General features: G+C 39.5%; 2 protein-coding genes across 2 annotated transcripts; both read right to left on the bottom strand.

Moving 5' to 3' along the window:
- Window positions 1–4,879: 4,879 nt before the first annotated feature.
- LOC126082404 (interferon alpha-5-like) lies at window positions 4,880–5,470 on the bottom strand. Its single transcript, XM_049894938.1, has one exon. It carries the CDS (start codon window positions 5,468–5,470, stop codon window positions 4,880–4,882), a length of 591 nt encoding a protein of 196 aa, XP_049750895.1.
- Window positions 5,471–13,646: 8,176 nt separating this feature from the next.
- Window positions 13,647–14,237, bottom strand: LOC126082403 (interferon alpha-5-like). Its single transcript, XM_049894937.1, has one exon. It carries the CDS (start codon window positions 14,235–14,237, stop codon window positions 13,647–13,649), a length of 591 nt encoding a protein of 196 aa, XP_049750894.1.
- Between the last annotated feature and the right edge of the window lie 1,120 nt (window positions 14,238–15,357).

Here is a 15,357-nt window from a genome sequence, read left to right as displayed (position 1 = left end):
ATAGCCTACAGATGATGTGAGAAAAAAGTTATGCTGAATATACGTGGGCTGAGAGGGAGCATAGAAATAGGAAAATAATCCATTCTTTTTCGTTCTTTTGTAATTTTATTTCCGTTTTAATCTTAACTCGAAAAAGAACTTTTATTTTGCCAAATATTGGTTTCTGTGTTGAGTTCAATTCATTAAATCGTTGAACACTTACTATGCTTGAAGTTCCTGAGCTGACCACAGGAGATTCTGTGATGACTTACCTCCCATCAGAAACTTCTGTTGAAGTAGCTAATAAACTTCCATAGACTGTTCAGTCAGTGGATTTCTATTGAGCCTCTTGGTTCATTGTTCTGTGTCTCACAGCAAACACAGTGAGACTCAATATACTATACCGGATAAAAGGAACCCTCCCATTTTTGCTGCATTGAGATTCCTTAAAATTTTATACCTTCTCTTTTATTTAGTATTTTTCTAGACAAGCTCTGTCTTGCTGCATCTGAGTTACTTTTCTATTTCATCTTTAGGGAAGTAAAAATGAAAAGGACCGTACTATTATTCTTCATAGTTTTCAATACATCATTTTTCTTTTCTCCATATAACTTTCTTAGAAAGTTGTCATTGCATTTGTAGTCACTGAGGCAAAAGGAAAGCAAATGCAGATCTGAATGTGATGAAAGTAAAAGAAGGAAAGTGACTCCCCAAGTGAAAAGAAGTGACTCTGGGAGATTTTCTCCTCTAATTCACTTTCCACCTACTTTAATACTGTTTCTTCATATTAATTCTACCAAACTTCTCTCTCCAAGGTCTCTGATACCCTCAATTTCCCCATAGTAGACAGTTTCTACCCACTGAGCAGCTTACTGACATTCCAGGTAGTATTAATTAAAACAATGAGACATTTCCATTATAAGCAATGCAATATATCTTATTTAAAATAAATAAAATATTAAAATAACTTGACAATACACCAGTTCTATGAATCTAGCCAGAGACAAATCTATTTCAAAACAGGGAAAGCTATGCAGAGTGAATATAATCCATATTCTTTTCCATGTTCTGCCCTATTTCTGTCATCCACTTCAGAAAGCAAACAACTCAAAATTTTTTTCTGTACACTTAACTCTTCCATTTACTCCAAAATGGTTTCTTATTAGTACTGCTACCAAACCAGCTCCTCAATGTTATCTATATTCAGGGTATAGTTGTTGTTGGTGTTAGGTGCTGTCAGCTCGGTTCCAACTCATAGCAACCCTATGCACAACAGAGTAAAACACTCCCTGGTCTTGCGTCATTCACACAATTGTTGCTCTGCTTGAGCCCATTGTTGTAGCCACTGTGTCAATCCATCTCATTGAAGGCCTTCGTCTTTTTTGCTGACCTTCTAATTTACCAAGCATGATGTCCTTCTCCAGGGACTGATTTCTCCTGATAATATGCCCAAAGTCTGTGAGACGTAGTCTCACCATCCTTGCTTCTAGGGAGTATTCTGGCTATACCTCTTCCAAAACAGACTCATTCATTCTTTTGGCAGTCCGTGGTATATTCAATATTCTTCCCCAACACCACAATTAAAAGGCATCGATTCTTCTTCTGTCTTTCTTATTCATTGTCCAGCTTTCGCATGCATATGGGGTGATTGAAAACACCATGGCTTGGGTCAGGAGCACCTTAGTCCTCAAGTCGACATCTTTGCTTTTCAACTCTTTAAAGAGGTCTTTTGCAGCTGATTTGTCCAATGCAATGCATCTTTTGATTTCTTGACTGCTGCTTCCATGTGTGTTGATTGTGGATCCAAGTATAATGAAAACATCAATCTATAGTAGACACTTGCAATCCACATCTTCCATGGATGCCATTCTACTTCTTTAAATGTATTCTGTCTTAGTCGTCTGGCACTGCTATAACAGAAATACCACAGGTGGATGGCTTTTACAAAGAGAAATTTATTCTCTCACATTCTAGTAGGCTAGAAGTCCAAATTCAGGGCACCAGCTCCTGAAGAAAGCTTTCTCTCTCTGTCATCTCTGGTGGAAGGTCCTTGTCATCAATCTTTCCCTGATCTAGGAGCTTCTGTGCACAGGAACCCCATGTCCACAGGACACACTCTGTTCCTGGCATTACTTTCTTGTAGTAAGAGGTTCCTATGTCTCTCTGCTCATTTCTGTCTTTTATATCTCAAAACAGATTGATTTGAAACACAACCTAATCTTATAGATTGAGTTCAGCCTCATTAACAGAGCTGACCCTAATCCCACTTCATTAAAATCTGGAGGTAGGATTTACAACACATAGGAAAATCACATTAGGTGACCAAATGGTGGACAATCACACAATACTGGAAATCATGACCCAGCAAATTTGACACACATTTTGGGGGGACTTAATTCAATCCATGACATTCCACCCTTTGGCCCACAAAGATTCATGTCCTTGCCACATGTAAAATGCATTCACCTCATCATATCAGAGAAAAAAGTCTTAAATCAACCCCAAGGCCAAAATCCAAAAATTCCTCTTCATCTAGAATACGAGTTATCTGCTTCCAAAGTACGGTGGTGGAAGAGCCACAAGCTAGAGGTTTCCATTATAAATGGGAGAAACTGGAGGGAAAGAAGGGTTAACAGGCACCAAGCAAGTAAGCAGAACACATTACATCAGCCCTCAAGGCTTGAAATTAATCCTCTGTTCTCTGTGATCATTTAGGCAATGGCTCTGCCCTCCAGACTCTTGGCGTTGGCCACACTCTCCATATTCTGAGCGGAGGCCTCTTGGATCTGGACTTCAGATTTGCCTTCCAGGCCCACTGGAATGGCAACCCTGCTCCCTCGCATTTGGGTGGCTCCATTCTCCTAGTTCACCTGAGTGGCTACTCCACCCTTGGAGACCACAGATATCGTGGCCCTACTCTTTGAGACTGCAGCAGTTTTGTTTCCTGTGCTCCTTATCTCTTGAGGTTCTTCTTCCTGGTTCCTTGGCCTCTTGGACCCTTGTGCCTTGCTACCTGAGTCTGCCCTGCTAAGACAGCTCTTTTGCTCTACCTATAAGTGCCTGCAGCCACCCCACTCTGCCCGTAAACTTCAGCTGGAAGGCACTCAGCTCTCTCTCTCTTTGGGTTGGCTCTAGCACAGTCTTGCCCTGCACCTGGTTCTGCTGCTGCTTCTCACTGCCTGCGGCAGCTCCAGTGTAACAGGTCTCCTCTTTCCTTCTAAGTCCTCACCAGAATTGTCTTTGATGTCCATAATCCCCCTACAGTCTCTTCAAGGCAATCTAGGCTTCTACTATTATGCACTTTAAAACTCTTCCAGCCTCTATTCACAATTTCAAAACAGCTTCCACATTTTAGCTGTCAGAGCAGCACCCCATGTGTGGTAGCAAGTTCTGTCTTGGTTATCTAGAGCTTCTATAACAGAAATACCCCAAGTGGATGGCTTTAACAAAGAGAAATTTATTCTCTCATAGTCTTGTAGGCTAAAATTGGAATTCAGGGCACCAGCTCCAGTGAAAGGCTTTCTGTCTTTGTCAGCTCTGGAAGAAGGTCCTTGTCATCAATCTTCCCCTGGTCAAGGAGCTTCTCTGCACAGGAACCCTGGGTCCAAACAATGCACTCTGCTCCTGGCACTGCTTTCTTGGTGATATGAGGTCCCCAGGTCTCTCTGCTCTCTTCTCTCTTTTATATCTAAAAAGAGATTGACTCAAGACACAGCCTAATCTTATAGTTTGAATCCTGCCTCAGTAACATAACTACCGCTAATCCTGTCTCATTAACGTCACAGAGGTAGGAAAATCACATCGCTTGACAAAATGGTAGACAATCACACAATACTGGGAATCATGACCCAGCCAAGTTGATGCACATTTTTTGGATACACAATTCAATCCATGATATGCTCTTATCACCATTCTCTCTTGTTGTCCTGCTAATGTATGGCCATTCCATCTCTGTTTCCTTTGTGCGTTTTCACTCCCCTTTAAAGGCTGCAGGTCCTTGGACTTGAGTTTAAGTCTTTCACTCTAGACTCTCCTATTATATAACCACTACCATTCATGATCTTTCTCTGAACAGATATGAACTCCCAGCTATGACATTGCTTGTAAATTGTAGAATCATAGCCAATTTCCAATGGACAATGACTAGATACCTATTAGCCCACTTGTGGGGGTATAAACTACTTTCGTTTTTCTTGTTGGCATGTGTCACTCAGCTTCTGCTGAGAAAATTCCTTTTTTTTTTTTTCCTTTGTCCCATTATAGTATTTAACTGAGCTGATACAGTTAGGCATAATTGTTGTTTTTAGGTTTCTTTCCCTACAAAAATCAAAGACACAAGAGAGTAGGAACTATGTTTGCTGTATTCACCTCTAAATCCTGAGAACAACATACAGTCTGGACAGAGAAAGTCCATTTTTACTTATAAATTGTATATAATAATGATGGCAAAGTGAATTATACCATCCATTCTTTAATTGAACTACACAGTCTTGCTGTTTCCTTTTTAAAGAATAAACAAATACATGAAGTTTTCTATAGTAAAAATTTAATGAACAAAGCAAAATAATAAATTAAGAAAGTATAAAGGAGAACATAATTTTTATGCACAGTGTAAAGGTATACATATGATGTGAACAAAAAATAAGTTAATATATAAAAAGCTAAATAAATAAGTAAATAAATATACAAATAGATAAATAAATAGATACATCTTCATGGTCACCTGTAAGGAACTAATGCCCATGTAGTTGAACACAATGTTGCTTAATACTCCTGAAAACATACTGGACAATTTTGGTTAAATTCCTGTTCTAATTATAGCAGAAATGAGAGTCTTTGGATGGCCGAACTTGTGGACGTATGATAGAGTGTACTAGTTAATGAGAATCCATTTTTTTTTTTATGGGACCAGGTCGACTTCCTTACTTCTTAGCCTTTCTTGCCAGTTTGTTGATGCAGAGAAGGAGCTCATGATTTCTGCTCTGACAATCTCCCAGGCACAAGGGCTGTATTTCTTCTCTGTCAGATAGACAGTGATTCTTTGGAAGTACTTCCTCACAGCCAGCATGGAGTCCTCGTTTATCAGGGGGAGGGCAGTTTCTTCTATCCCCATCTCCTTCATCAAACAGACTTCCAGGTCATTCAGCTGCTGATAGAGTCCAGTGTACAATTTGTCCAGGAGGGTCTTATCCCAGGCAGCAGATGAGGCCTGTAGGCTGAAGAGGTTGAAGAGCTGTTGGATTATTTCATGGTGGACAGAGATGGCTTGAGCCTTCTGGAACTTGTTGCCATCAAGCTCCTCCTGGGGAAATCCAAAGTCGTTTCTGTCCTTCAGGCAGAAGAAAGGGGAGATTCTCCTCATTTGTCCCAGAAGCACTATGGTTCTTCTGTTAGCCAGGCTATGGCTCCGAGGCAGGTCACAGCCCAGAGAGCAGGTGGAGTTGCAGCTGAGCACCACCAGGGCGATCAGCAAAAGGAAAGAGAAGGCCATTGGGGATCTTGTAGATGCTGCTGTCTTGGTTGGTGCTGGTGAGTCTGTGAGCCTGGGCCTCCAGGTTCTCTGAAGACCTTGCTCTGGGCATGGGTTTTAAATAGGGAACACACTACTTTCCATTTTCTTTATGACCACCCCCCCTTACCTTCTACTTGTGTTTTGTTTTCCTTTATGCACTCTGTACTTGGTTTTTAGTGCAGTGTTTCTCAACCAGTTTTTCTCATTATTGAGACCCCCTGGCAGCCTGTTGAGATTTTTTTTCCTAAATGAGCCCCCCATGAAATTTTCATACCACAAATATGCTGTTTTTGTTTATATATTATATGTATATCAATGTTTTATGCATACAATAAGAAAGTGAAAACTTTACTCTTTTTATTGAATGCAGGGTTAGTAATGACTAAATCAAAATTTTAAACTAAAAGTTAGAAATCTATTAACATTTCATTTAATTGGTAACTAAATGTACTGAGTAACTTGAATGTAAACCATTTACCTATATAAATTGCAATATATTAAATCACATAGGCAAATGAGAAATGTATATACATACATAATGGAAATGTCATGGAATCTTATAGATTATCCAGCAAGAATATTAACTGAAAAATCATTTTCTTTTTTAATTCTTTTTTAGTTGTAGTTTAGGTGAAGATTTACAGAGCAAACCAGCTTCTCATTAAACAATTAATATACATAATGATGTGTGACATTGGTTGCCAACCCCATGACATGTCAACACTTTCCCTTTCTCAACCTTAGTTCCCCCATTACCAGCTTTCCGGTCCCCTCCTGCCTTCTCCTCCTTGCCCCTGGGCTGGCGTGCCCATTTAGTCTCGTTTTTTTTTTTTTTTTTATGGGCCTATCTAATCTTTGGCTGAAGAGTGAACCTCAGAAGTGACTTAATTATTGAGCTATATTGATGTCCAGGGACCGTACTCTTAGGATTTCTGCAGTCTCTGTCAGACCAGTAAGCGTGATCTTCTTTTTGTGAGTTAGAATTTGTTCTACATATTTCTCCAGCTCTGCCTGGGATCCTCTATCGTGATGCCTGTCAGAGTATTTGTAGTGGTAGCCAGGCACCATCTAGTTATGCTGGACTCAGTCTGATTCAGTGTAAAATTTTTCGACATTTTCTCTCCTTTCCCTTCTCATTATATTTTTCTTCTTTAGCATTCCTTTCTTCTTCAAAATCCACTAAGTTCTGATCTGCCAACATACGGCAGTGTTACCAACAGTAAATCATAACATTGAACATCTGTGAGTGAACATCTGAGATTGACAACATCAGCAAATTACGTGCTGCAACATTGTATGTAGTACGTAACAGTTGGTTGACTGGGTCGCTATCTTCCAAATTTGTCATAGACAAGCGAGCACTTTCAGTGCTACAAGGCTTCTTGTATATTAGTTATGCATTATTTGTTTGCTGATTCTGATACCTAGCACACTACCACCTTTTTCCCCTGCTTTCTGAATCACATTCTTTCACTCCCATGTCACAAGAGTTTCCTTCCTCTGCAATGTAGAAATCCCCAGGGTGCTCGCCTCCTTCACTCCTCATCAACCTGCACTGTGTGTTCAGGCAGCTGCTTCCTGTTCCTTTGTGGTTTCTGGTTTTCAGTTTTACCTTCCGATTATAAAGCCACTAACTGAAAGCAAAAGCTGCAAATGAGGGAATGTCCCTGTTAAAATGATGTAACAGTTACCCGTTGCCATACAGTGGATTTCAACTCATGGCTACCCCATGTGTTGCAGAGTAGGGAAGAGATCTGTATTTATGCCTATTCCAAAGAAAGGCAATCCATCAGAATGTGGAAAGAATCAAACAGTCTCATTAATATTACATATAAGTAAAATTTTGCTGAAGATCATTCAAAAGCTGCTACAGCAATACATTGACTGGGAGCTGCCAGAAATTCCAGCTGGATTCAGAAGAGGATGTGGAGCTAGGAATATCATTGCTGATATATGAGATGGATCCTGGCTGAAAGCAGAGAATACCAGAAAGATGTTTTACCTGTGTTTTATTCACTATTTGAAAGTATTCGACTGTGTGGATCATAACAAATTATGGATGACATTGCAAAGAATGAGAATTTCAGAACACTTAATTGTGCTCATGAGGAACCTGTACGTAGATCAAGAGGCAGTCATTTGAAAGAAAAAGGGGATCAAGAGGCAGTCATTTGAAAGAAAAAGGGGATACTTCGTGTTTGAAAGTCAGGAAAGATGTACGTCAAGGTTGTATCCTTTCACCATACTAATTCAGTCTCTATACTAAGAAAATAATCCAAGAATCTGGACTATATGAAGAAGAACACGGCATCAAGATTAGAGGAAGACTTGTTAACAACCTGTGTTATTCAGATGACACAACCTTGCTTGCGGAATGTGAAGAGGACTTGAAACACTTACTGATGAAAAGCAAAGACCACAGCCTTCAGTATGGGTTACACCTCAACATAACAGCAAAAACCCTCACAACTGGACCAATAAACCGCATCATGATAAATGGAGAAAAGATCAAAGTGGCCAAGGATTTCATTTTCCTTGGGTTCACAGTCAACACGGTTGGAAGCAGCATTCAGTATAGATATGGTGCAGACCTTCTGGAACTGGCTGCCGTTCACCATGTCTCACAGGAGTCTGAAGTCATTTCTGTATTTCAGGTGGAGAAAAGGGAGATTTTTCTTTTTTAGCCCAGAAGTGTTAAGGTCCTCCTGTTACTCAGTCCATGATGCTGAGGCAGGTCACAACCCAGAGATCAGATGCTTCTGCAACTAACAACCAGTTGGACCAATCTGTGTGTGTGTATGTGTGTATTGGGGACAGGGAGGAGGGGGACAACTGGGGATCTTGGGGATGATGGTAGCCTGGATGAGGTATGTGTCTGTGTGAGCCTTTTCTCCCAGTTCTCTGAAGACCTTTCTATGCATGTCTCTTAAATAAAGAACATAATAGTTTTCATATTGCAAAGAATATATAATTTTATCACTTTTTTTTTTCTTTCCTTTGTGAATCCTCAAAATAAACTTAGGAGACATCAACAATTTAAATTATTTTCATTTTTTCAATTTGCACTAAGAAACTTCATATGTTTCAATAGAAATTGATGCAGATCTATCAAGCGAGCAACATCATTTGTTAAAGCAAAAGTTATGTAAATACTGCTCCTCTTCTTGCTAAGCACAATTTTTGCCTCTGATCTGGGCCTCTGTTTTCACCCTCTTTGTTTTGCATGGCAGCCAAATTGCCTCAGCCCTCTGGATTTGTCCTCTTGAGAAAGGATTTATTAAACCTGTTTGACAGGAACCTCCTTAGGGTAAAAGGCTACTATCATTACCATTAGCAAAAGGCTCATAGTAATTACTCAAGATATAATCATTCATGAATAACATTCTCAGGTGTTCTCTTTAAAGGAAGACATTCAAGTATGGCCAGTGGGCGGGGCTTCACCAAGGCCTTGTGTCCAGGAATGTCACAGGCATTTTTCATTCTTTGAACACATTCTTAGGAGTCACTTAAGATTCTTTAGGTAGTTGTCTTTACTATCTGCAATCGCTGGGTGCCATCCTAGTTTTTTTTTAATTGGATGTGGGTGTATCATTTTTAATTCTAAGGCCCACAACATTTTTATCCTTTCCCCAGCCCCAATTCACCTCTCAAGTTAGCTAACACATCTTTAGAATACTCTCTGGCTCAATGTGCACACAGCCACATATCTTTGACTGAAAGTAAAAAAGGAAAGTGACTCTCAACAACTCACTCTTCAATAGACTGGCATCAGTCAGCTCATCACAACTTTATTGGAGGATGATTGCTTTTGTCCCAGAACAATCAACTGCACAAGCCCCAGTATATTTTTGTGAATAACACAGCTTGTCAGTTGTGGCCCCCTCTTCTTTGACCAGGGGCTCATGTGTCAGATATTACCATAGTCTGCAGATGATGTGAGAAAAAAGTTATGCTGAATTTGTGTGTGCTGAGAGGGAGCTTAGAAGTAGGAAATTACCCATTCTTTTTTGTTCTTTTTAAGCATTTTCCCCCATTTTATCCTTAAAAAGAAAAAGGACTTTTATTTTGCCAAATGTTGATATCTGTGTTGAGTTCAATTCATTAAACTGTTGAACACTTACTATGCTCAAAGTTCCTGAGTGGGTCACTGGAGACTCCACGATGACATACCTCCCATCAGAAACTTCTATTGAAGTAACTAATAACCTTCCATAGACTATTCAGTCAGTGCATTAATATTGAGCCCCTTGGTTCATTTGTCTCACAGCAAACACAGTGAGGCTCAGCATGCGATGCTGGATGAAATGAGCTTTCTCCCATTCTTTACTGGATTAGATTCTTTAAAAAATTTTTTACCTTCTTTTTTATTTAATATTTTTTCCAGACAGTCTTGCTGCATCTGAGTTATTTCCTATTTCACCTTGAGGTTAGTACCAAAATAGATAAGTAAAAATGAGAATGAAAAAAACTGTACCACTATTTTTGATAGTTTTCAGTACCTCATTTTTCCTTTTTCCACTTAACTTTCTTAGAAAGCTGTCATTGCATTTGGAGTCATTGAAGCAAAAGGAAAGCCAGTGCAAATCTGAATATAATGAAAGTAAATGAAGGAAAGTGACTCATCAGGTGAAAACAAATGACACTGGGAGAATTTCTCTTCTTACTCACTCTTCTACCTACTCCAATGTGGTCTCTGCATATTAATTCTACCAAACTGCTCTCACTGAGGTCTCTGATTCCCTCAATTTCCCCATAGTGGACAGTTTCTATCCACTGAGCAGCTGACACTCAAAAAAAAAAAAAAAATTCATTAAAACAATGAGACATTTTCATTGTAAGCAATGAAATATATATGATTTAAAATAAATAAAATATTAAAATGGTTTGCCAATATACCAATTTTATGAATCTAGCCAAAGACAAATTTATTTCAAAAAAGGGAAAACTCTGCAGAGTAAATATAGTCCATATTCTTTTCCATGTTCCACCCTATTTCTATTATCCACTTCAGAAGGCAAACCACTCAAAATGCTTATCTATACATATTGTCACTAACTTCTCTTCTTCACTCTTCCACATGCTCCAAAATGGTCTATTAGTACTTCTATCAAACCAGCTCCCATTAATATCCTCAATGTCATCTATATTCAGAGTGTAGTAGACAGTTGCAATCCACATCATCCATGAATGCATTAATTCTTCTTCTAATCCATTCTATTTCTTTAAATGTGCTCTGTTTTAGTCACCTAGTGCTGCTATAAGAGAAGTACCACAAGTGGAGAAAATTATTCTCTTGCATTCTAGTAGGCTAGAACTCTGGGTCCAAAGGACTCACTCTGTTTCTGGCACTGCTTTCTTGGTGTTAAGGGGTTCCTATGTCTCTCTGTTCCCTTCTCTCCTTTATATCTCAAAAGAGATTGACTTAAAATACAACCTAATCTTATAGATTGAGTCCTGCCTCATTAACATAACTGCCCCTAATCCTGCTTCATTAATATCACAGAGGTAGTATTTACAATACATAGGAAAATCACATCAGATGACCAAATGGTGGACAATCACACAATACTGGGAATGATGGCTCAGCCAATTTGACACACATTTTTAGGGGACACAATTCAATCCATGACATTCCACCCTTTGGTCTCCAAAAATTCACGTCCTTGCCACCTGTAAAACATATTCACCCCATCATATCACAGCAAAAGTCTTAAGTCAATTCCAAGTCCAAAATCCAAAAATTCCTCTTCATCTGTGAAATCTAGAATACAAGCTATCTGCTTTCAAAATACAGTGGCGGAACAGGCAAAAGCTAGCCATTTCCATTACAAATGGAAGAAACTGGAGGGAGAGAAGGCATAACAGGCACCAAGCAAGTCAGCAGAACACATTACATTATCCCTCAAGACTTGAAATTAATCCTTTGTTCTCTGAGACCATTTAGGCAATGGCCCTACCCTCCAGACTCTTGGTGTTGGCTACACTCTCCCGATTCTAAGTGGAGGCCCCTCAGATTTGGACTTCAGCTCTGCCTTCCAGGCCCACTGGAATGGCAACTCTGCTCCCTCACAGTTGGGCGGCTCCATTCTCCTAGTCCATCTGAGTGGCTAATCCACCCTTGGAGACCACAGATGTCGTGGCCGTACTCATTGAGACTGCTCCAGATCTGCTTCCTGTGCTCCTTGTCTCTTCAGCTTCTACTTCCTGGTTCTGTGGCCTCTTGACCCCTCTGTCCCACTGCCTACGTCTGCCCTGCTAGGGCAAGTGTTCCGAAGCTCTTTATCTCCACCGATAAGTGCCTGGAGGCACCCCACTTCACCCATAAACTTCAGCTGGAAGGCAATCAGCCCTCTCACTCTGTGGGTTGGCTCCAGCACCATCTTGTGCTGGTCTCCTGGTTCAGCTGTTGCTTCTTGCTGTCTGTGCCAGCTCCAGTGTAACAGGTATCCTCTTTCGTTCTGAGTCCTCACCAGAATTGTCTTTGATATCTATAATTATGCCAACAATCTCTTCAAGGCAATCTAGGCTTTTACTAAAAAAAAAAAAAGCTACTAGGCACTTTAAAACTCTTCTAGCCTTTATCCATTCACAGTTTCAAAACAGCATCCACATTTTAGGTGTCTGTCAGAGCACCACCCCACTTGTGGTAGCAAATTCTGTATTGGTTATCTAGTGCTGCTATAACAGAAATACCACAAATAGGTGGCTTTTACAAAGAAAAACATACTCTCTCACAGTCTAGTAGGCTAGAAGTCCGAATTCAGGGCTCCAGCTCCAGGGGAAGGCTTTCTGTCTCTGTCAGCTCTGGAGGGAGGTCTTTATCATCAATCTTCCTCTGGCTGAGGAGCTTCTCTGCACAGGAACCCTGCGTCCAACGGACACACTCTGCTCCTGGCGCTGATTTCTTGACGATATGAGATTCCCACGTCTCTCTGCTCACTTCTCTCTTTATTTCTCAAAAGAGATTCACTTAAGACACAACCTAATCTTGTAGCTTGAGTCCTGCCCATAACTGCCTTTAATCCTGGCTCATTAACATCATAGAGGTAGGGTTTACACCACATAGGAAAATCACATCAGATGACAAAATGGTGGACAATCACACAATACTGGGAATCATGACCCGGCGAAGCCGATATATGTTTTTACGGTACACAATTCAATCCATGACATGCTCTTATCACCATTCTCTCTTTCTGCCCTGCTAATATATGGCCATCCCACCTCTATTTCCTTTGTGGATTTTCACTCCACTTTAAAGGCTGCAGGTCCTTAGACTCAAGTTTAAGCCTTTCTCACATTGCAGACTCTTATCATGTAACAACCACCATTCGCAGTCTTTTTGTGAACAGATATGAACTTCCAGCTATGGCATTGTCCATAAATTGTAGACTCATAGCCAATTGCCAATGGACAATGGCTAGATACCTACTAGCCCACTTGTGGAGGATATAGACTGCTTTTATTTTCATTGTTGGCATGTGTCACTCAAGCTTCTGCTGAGAAAATTCCTTTTTTTTTTCCCTTTGTTTTATTACAGCATTTAACTGAGATGATATTAGCTAAGCATGAGTATTGTTTTTGGGTTTCTTTCCCTACAAAAACCAAAGATACAAGAGAATAGGAACTATGTCTGTTGTATTTACCTCTAAATTCTGAGGACAGCATACAATCTGCACAGAAAAAAAGTCAATTCCTACTTGTGACTTGTACATAATAATGATGGCTAAGTGAATTATACCATCCATTCTTTAACTACACAATCAGTCTTGGTATTTCTGTTTTGAAGAATAACAAATATAACTTTTCTATAATTAAAAATTTAATGAACAAAGCAAAATAATAAATTTACAAAATACAAAGGAGAACAATTTTTATGCACAATCGAAAGGTATACATGATATGATGTGAAAAAAATAAATAGTTAAATAGTTAAATAAATATTCAAGTAGTAGATAAATACATACATCAGCATGGTCACCTATAAGGAACTAGTGCCCATGTAGTTAAACAAGGCGTTGCTTAATACTCCTGAAAATACATTCGACAATTTTGATCCAATTCCTGTCCTAATTATAGCAGAAATGAGAGCCTTTGGATGGCTGAACTGGTGGACATATGATAGAGTATATTAGTTAATGAGAATCATTTTTCTTTATGGGACCAGGTCGTCTTCCTTACTTCTTAGCCTTTCTTGCCAGTTTGTTGATGCAGAGAAGGAGCTCATGATTTCTGCTCTGACAATCTCCCAGGCACAAGGGCTGTATTTCTTCTCTGTCAGATAGACAGTGATTCTTTGGAAGTACTTCCTCACAGCCAGCATGGAGTCCTCGTTTATCAAGGGGAGGGCAGTTTCTTCTATCCCCATCTCCTTCATCAAACAGACTTCCAGGTCATTCAGCTGCTGATAGAGTCCAGTGTACAATTTGTCCAGGAGGGTCTTATCCCAGGCAGCAGATGAGGCCTGTAGGCTGAAGAGGTTGAAGAGCTGTTGGATTATTTCATGGTGGACAGAGATGGCTTGAGTCTTCTGGAACTTGTTGCCATCAAGCTCCTCCTGGGGAAACCCAAAGTCATTTCTGTCCTTCAGGCAGGAGAAAGGGGAGATTCTCCTCATTTGTCCCAGAAGTATCATGGTTCTCCTGTTAGCCAGGCTATGGCTCTGAGGCAGGTCACAGCCCAGAGAGCAGGTGGAGTTGCAGCTGAGCACCACCAGGGCGATCAGCAAAAGGAAAGAGAAGGCCATTGGGGATCTTGTAGATGCTGCTGTCCTGGTTGATGCTGGTGAGTCTGTGAGCCTGGGCCTCCAGGTTCTCTGACAGACCCTGCTCTGGGCATGAGTTTTTAATAGGGCACACGCTACTTTTCATTTTCTTTATGACCCCCCTCTTTACTTTCTGCTTGTGTTTTTGTTTTCCTTTATGCACTCTCTATGTGGCTTTTAGCTCAGTGTTTTTCAACCGTGTTTTCTCGTTATCGAAGCCCCCTCACAGGGTGTTGAGATATTTATTTCCTAACTGACCCCCCCCTTGAAATTTTATCACAACAGATGTACTGTATTTTTGTTTATATGTTATATGTATATCTGTGTTTTATACATAAAGTGAGAAAGTGTAAACGCTACCCTTTTTATTGAATGCCGGGTAAATAATGACTAAATCAAAATTTTAAGCTAAAAGTTAAGAAGCTATTAACATTTCATTTAACTTAGTTACTAAATTTGCTGAGTAAATTTTAAGGCAATTCATTTACCTATATATACTGAAATATATTTAAACCACATAGGCAAATAACAAACTTGTATAAATACATTTTTTTTACATTACAGCAATGTAATGAAATATTAAAAATTATCTAGCAAGAATAAGGAATTAAATATTAAATTATTTTCTTTAAAGTTATTTTTAGTGTACTTAACTTTTAATTTTCATTGGTATGAGAAAATTACTTTAAATTTAAGTAGTTACTAGATATTCATCCAGATATTGTCAACATTGTATTCCCTTCAGCATTTGACATTATTATTGATAGGTTAAATACATTAGTAAAATTAAATATTAAAATACCAATTACTAGTATTTTGTTTTCCAATCCCAAGTAACAGCCAAAAGCACTGAGGTTTAATGTTTATCATGGAACATTCATAAGGCAGCCAGTGGCAACCCCTAACTATGTGGAAGTGACGGCTTGTGCTGTGACTTATAGGTCAAGCAAATGATGGAGAGAAAGTCCTCCATTAATCTTGCATACATTTTGTGTAACTGCCATCAACTCAATGTCCAGACTTCTCATGTGATATCCAAGGAAACATGGGTATATGTTTTTCTTTATATACTTTGTATATTACCCATACTGGTTGCCTTCCA

The sequence above is a fragment of the Elephas maximus genome, chromosome 9 (assembly GCF_024166365.1).
Source record: "Elephas maximus indicus isolate mEleMax1 chromosome 9, mEleMax1 primary haplotype, whole genome shotgun sequence".
Classification (NCBI taxonomy): domain Eukaryota; kingdom Metazoa; phylum Chordata; class Mammalia; order Proboscidea; family Elephantidae; genus Elephas; species Elephas maximus.
The sequence above is the reverse complement of the archived record's forward strand: the minus strand, read 5'-3'. Positions and strand labels throughout refer to the sequence as shown.

What these genes read in the sequence shown, in the direction of transcription:
- LOC126082404 (XM_049894938.1), bottom strand. Translation starts at nt 5,470, where the DNA reads ATGGCCTTCTCTTTCCTTTTGCTGATCGCCCTGGTGGTGCTCAGCTGC.
- LOC126082403 (XM_049894937.1), bottom strand. Translation starts at nt 14,237, where the DNA reads ATGGCCTTCTCTTTCCTTTTGCTGATCGCCCTGGTGGTGCTCAGCTGC.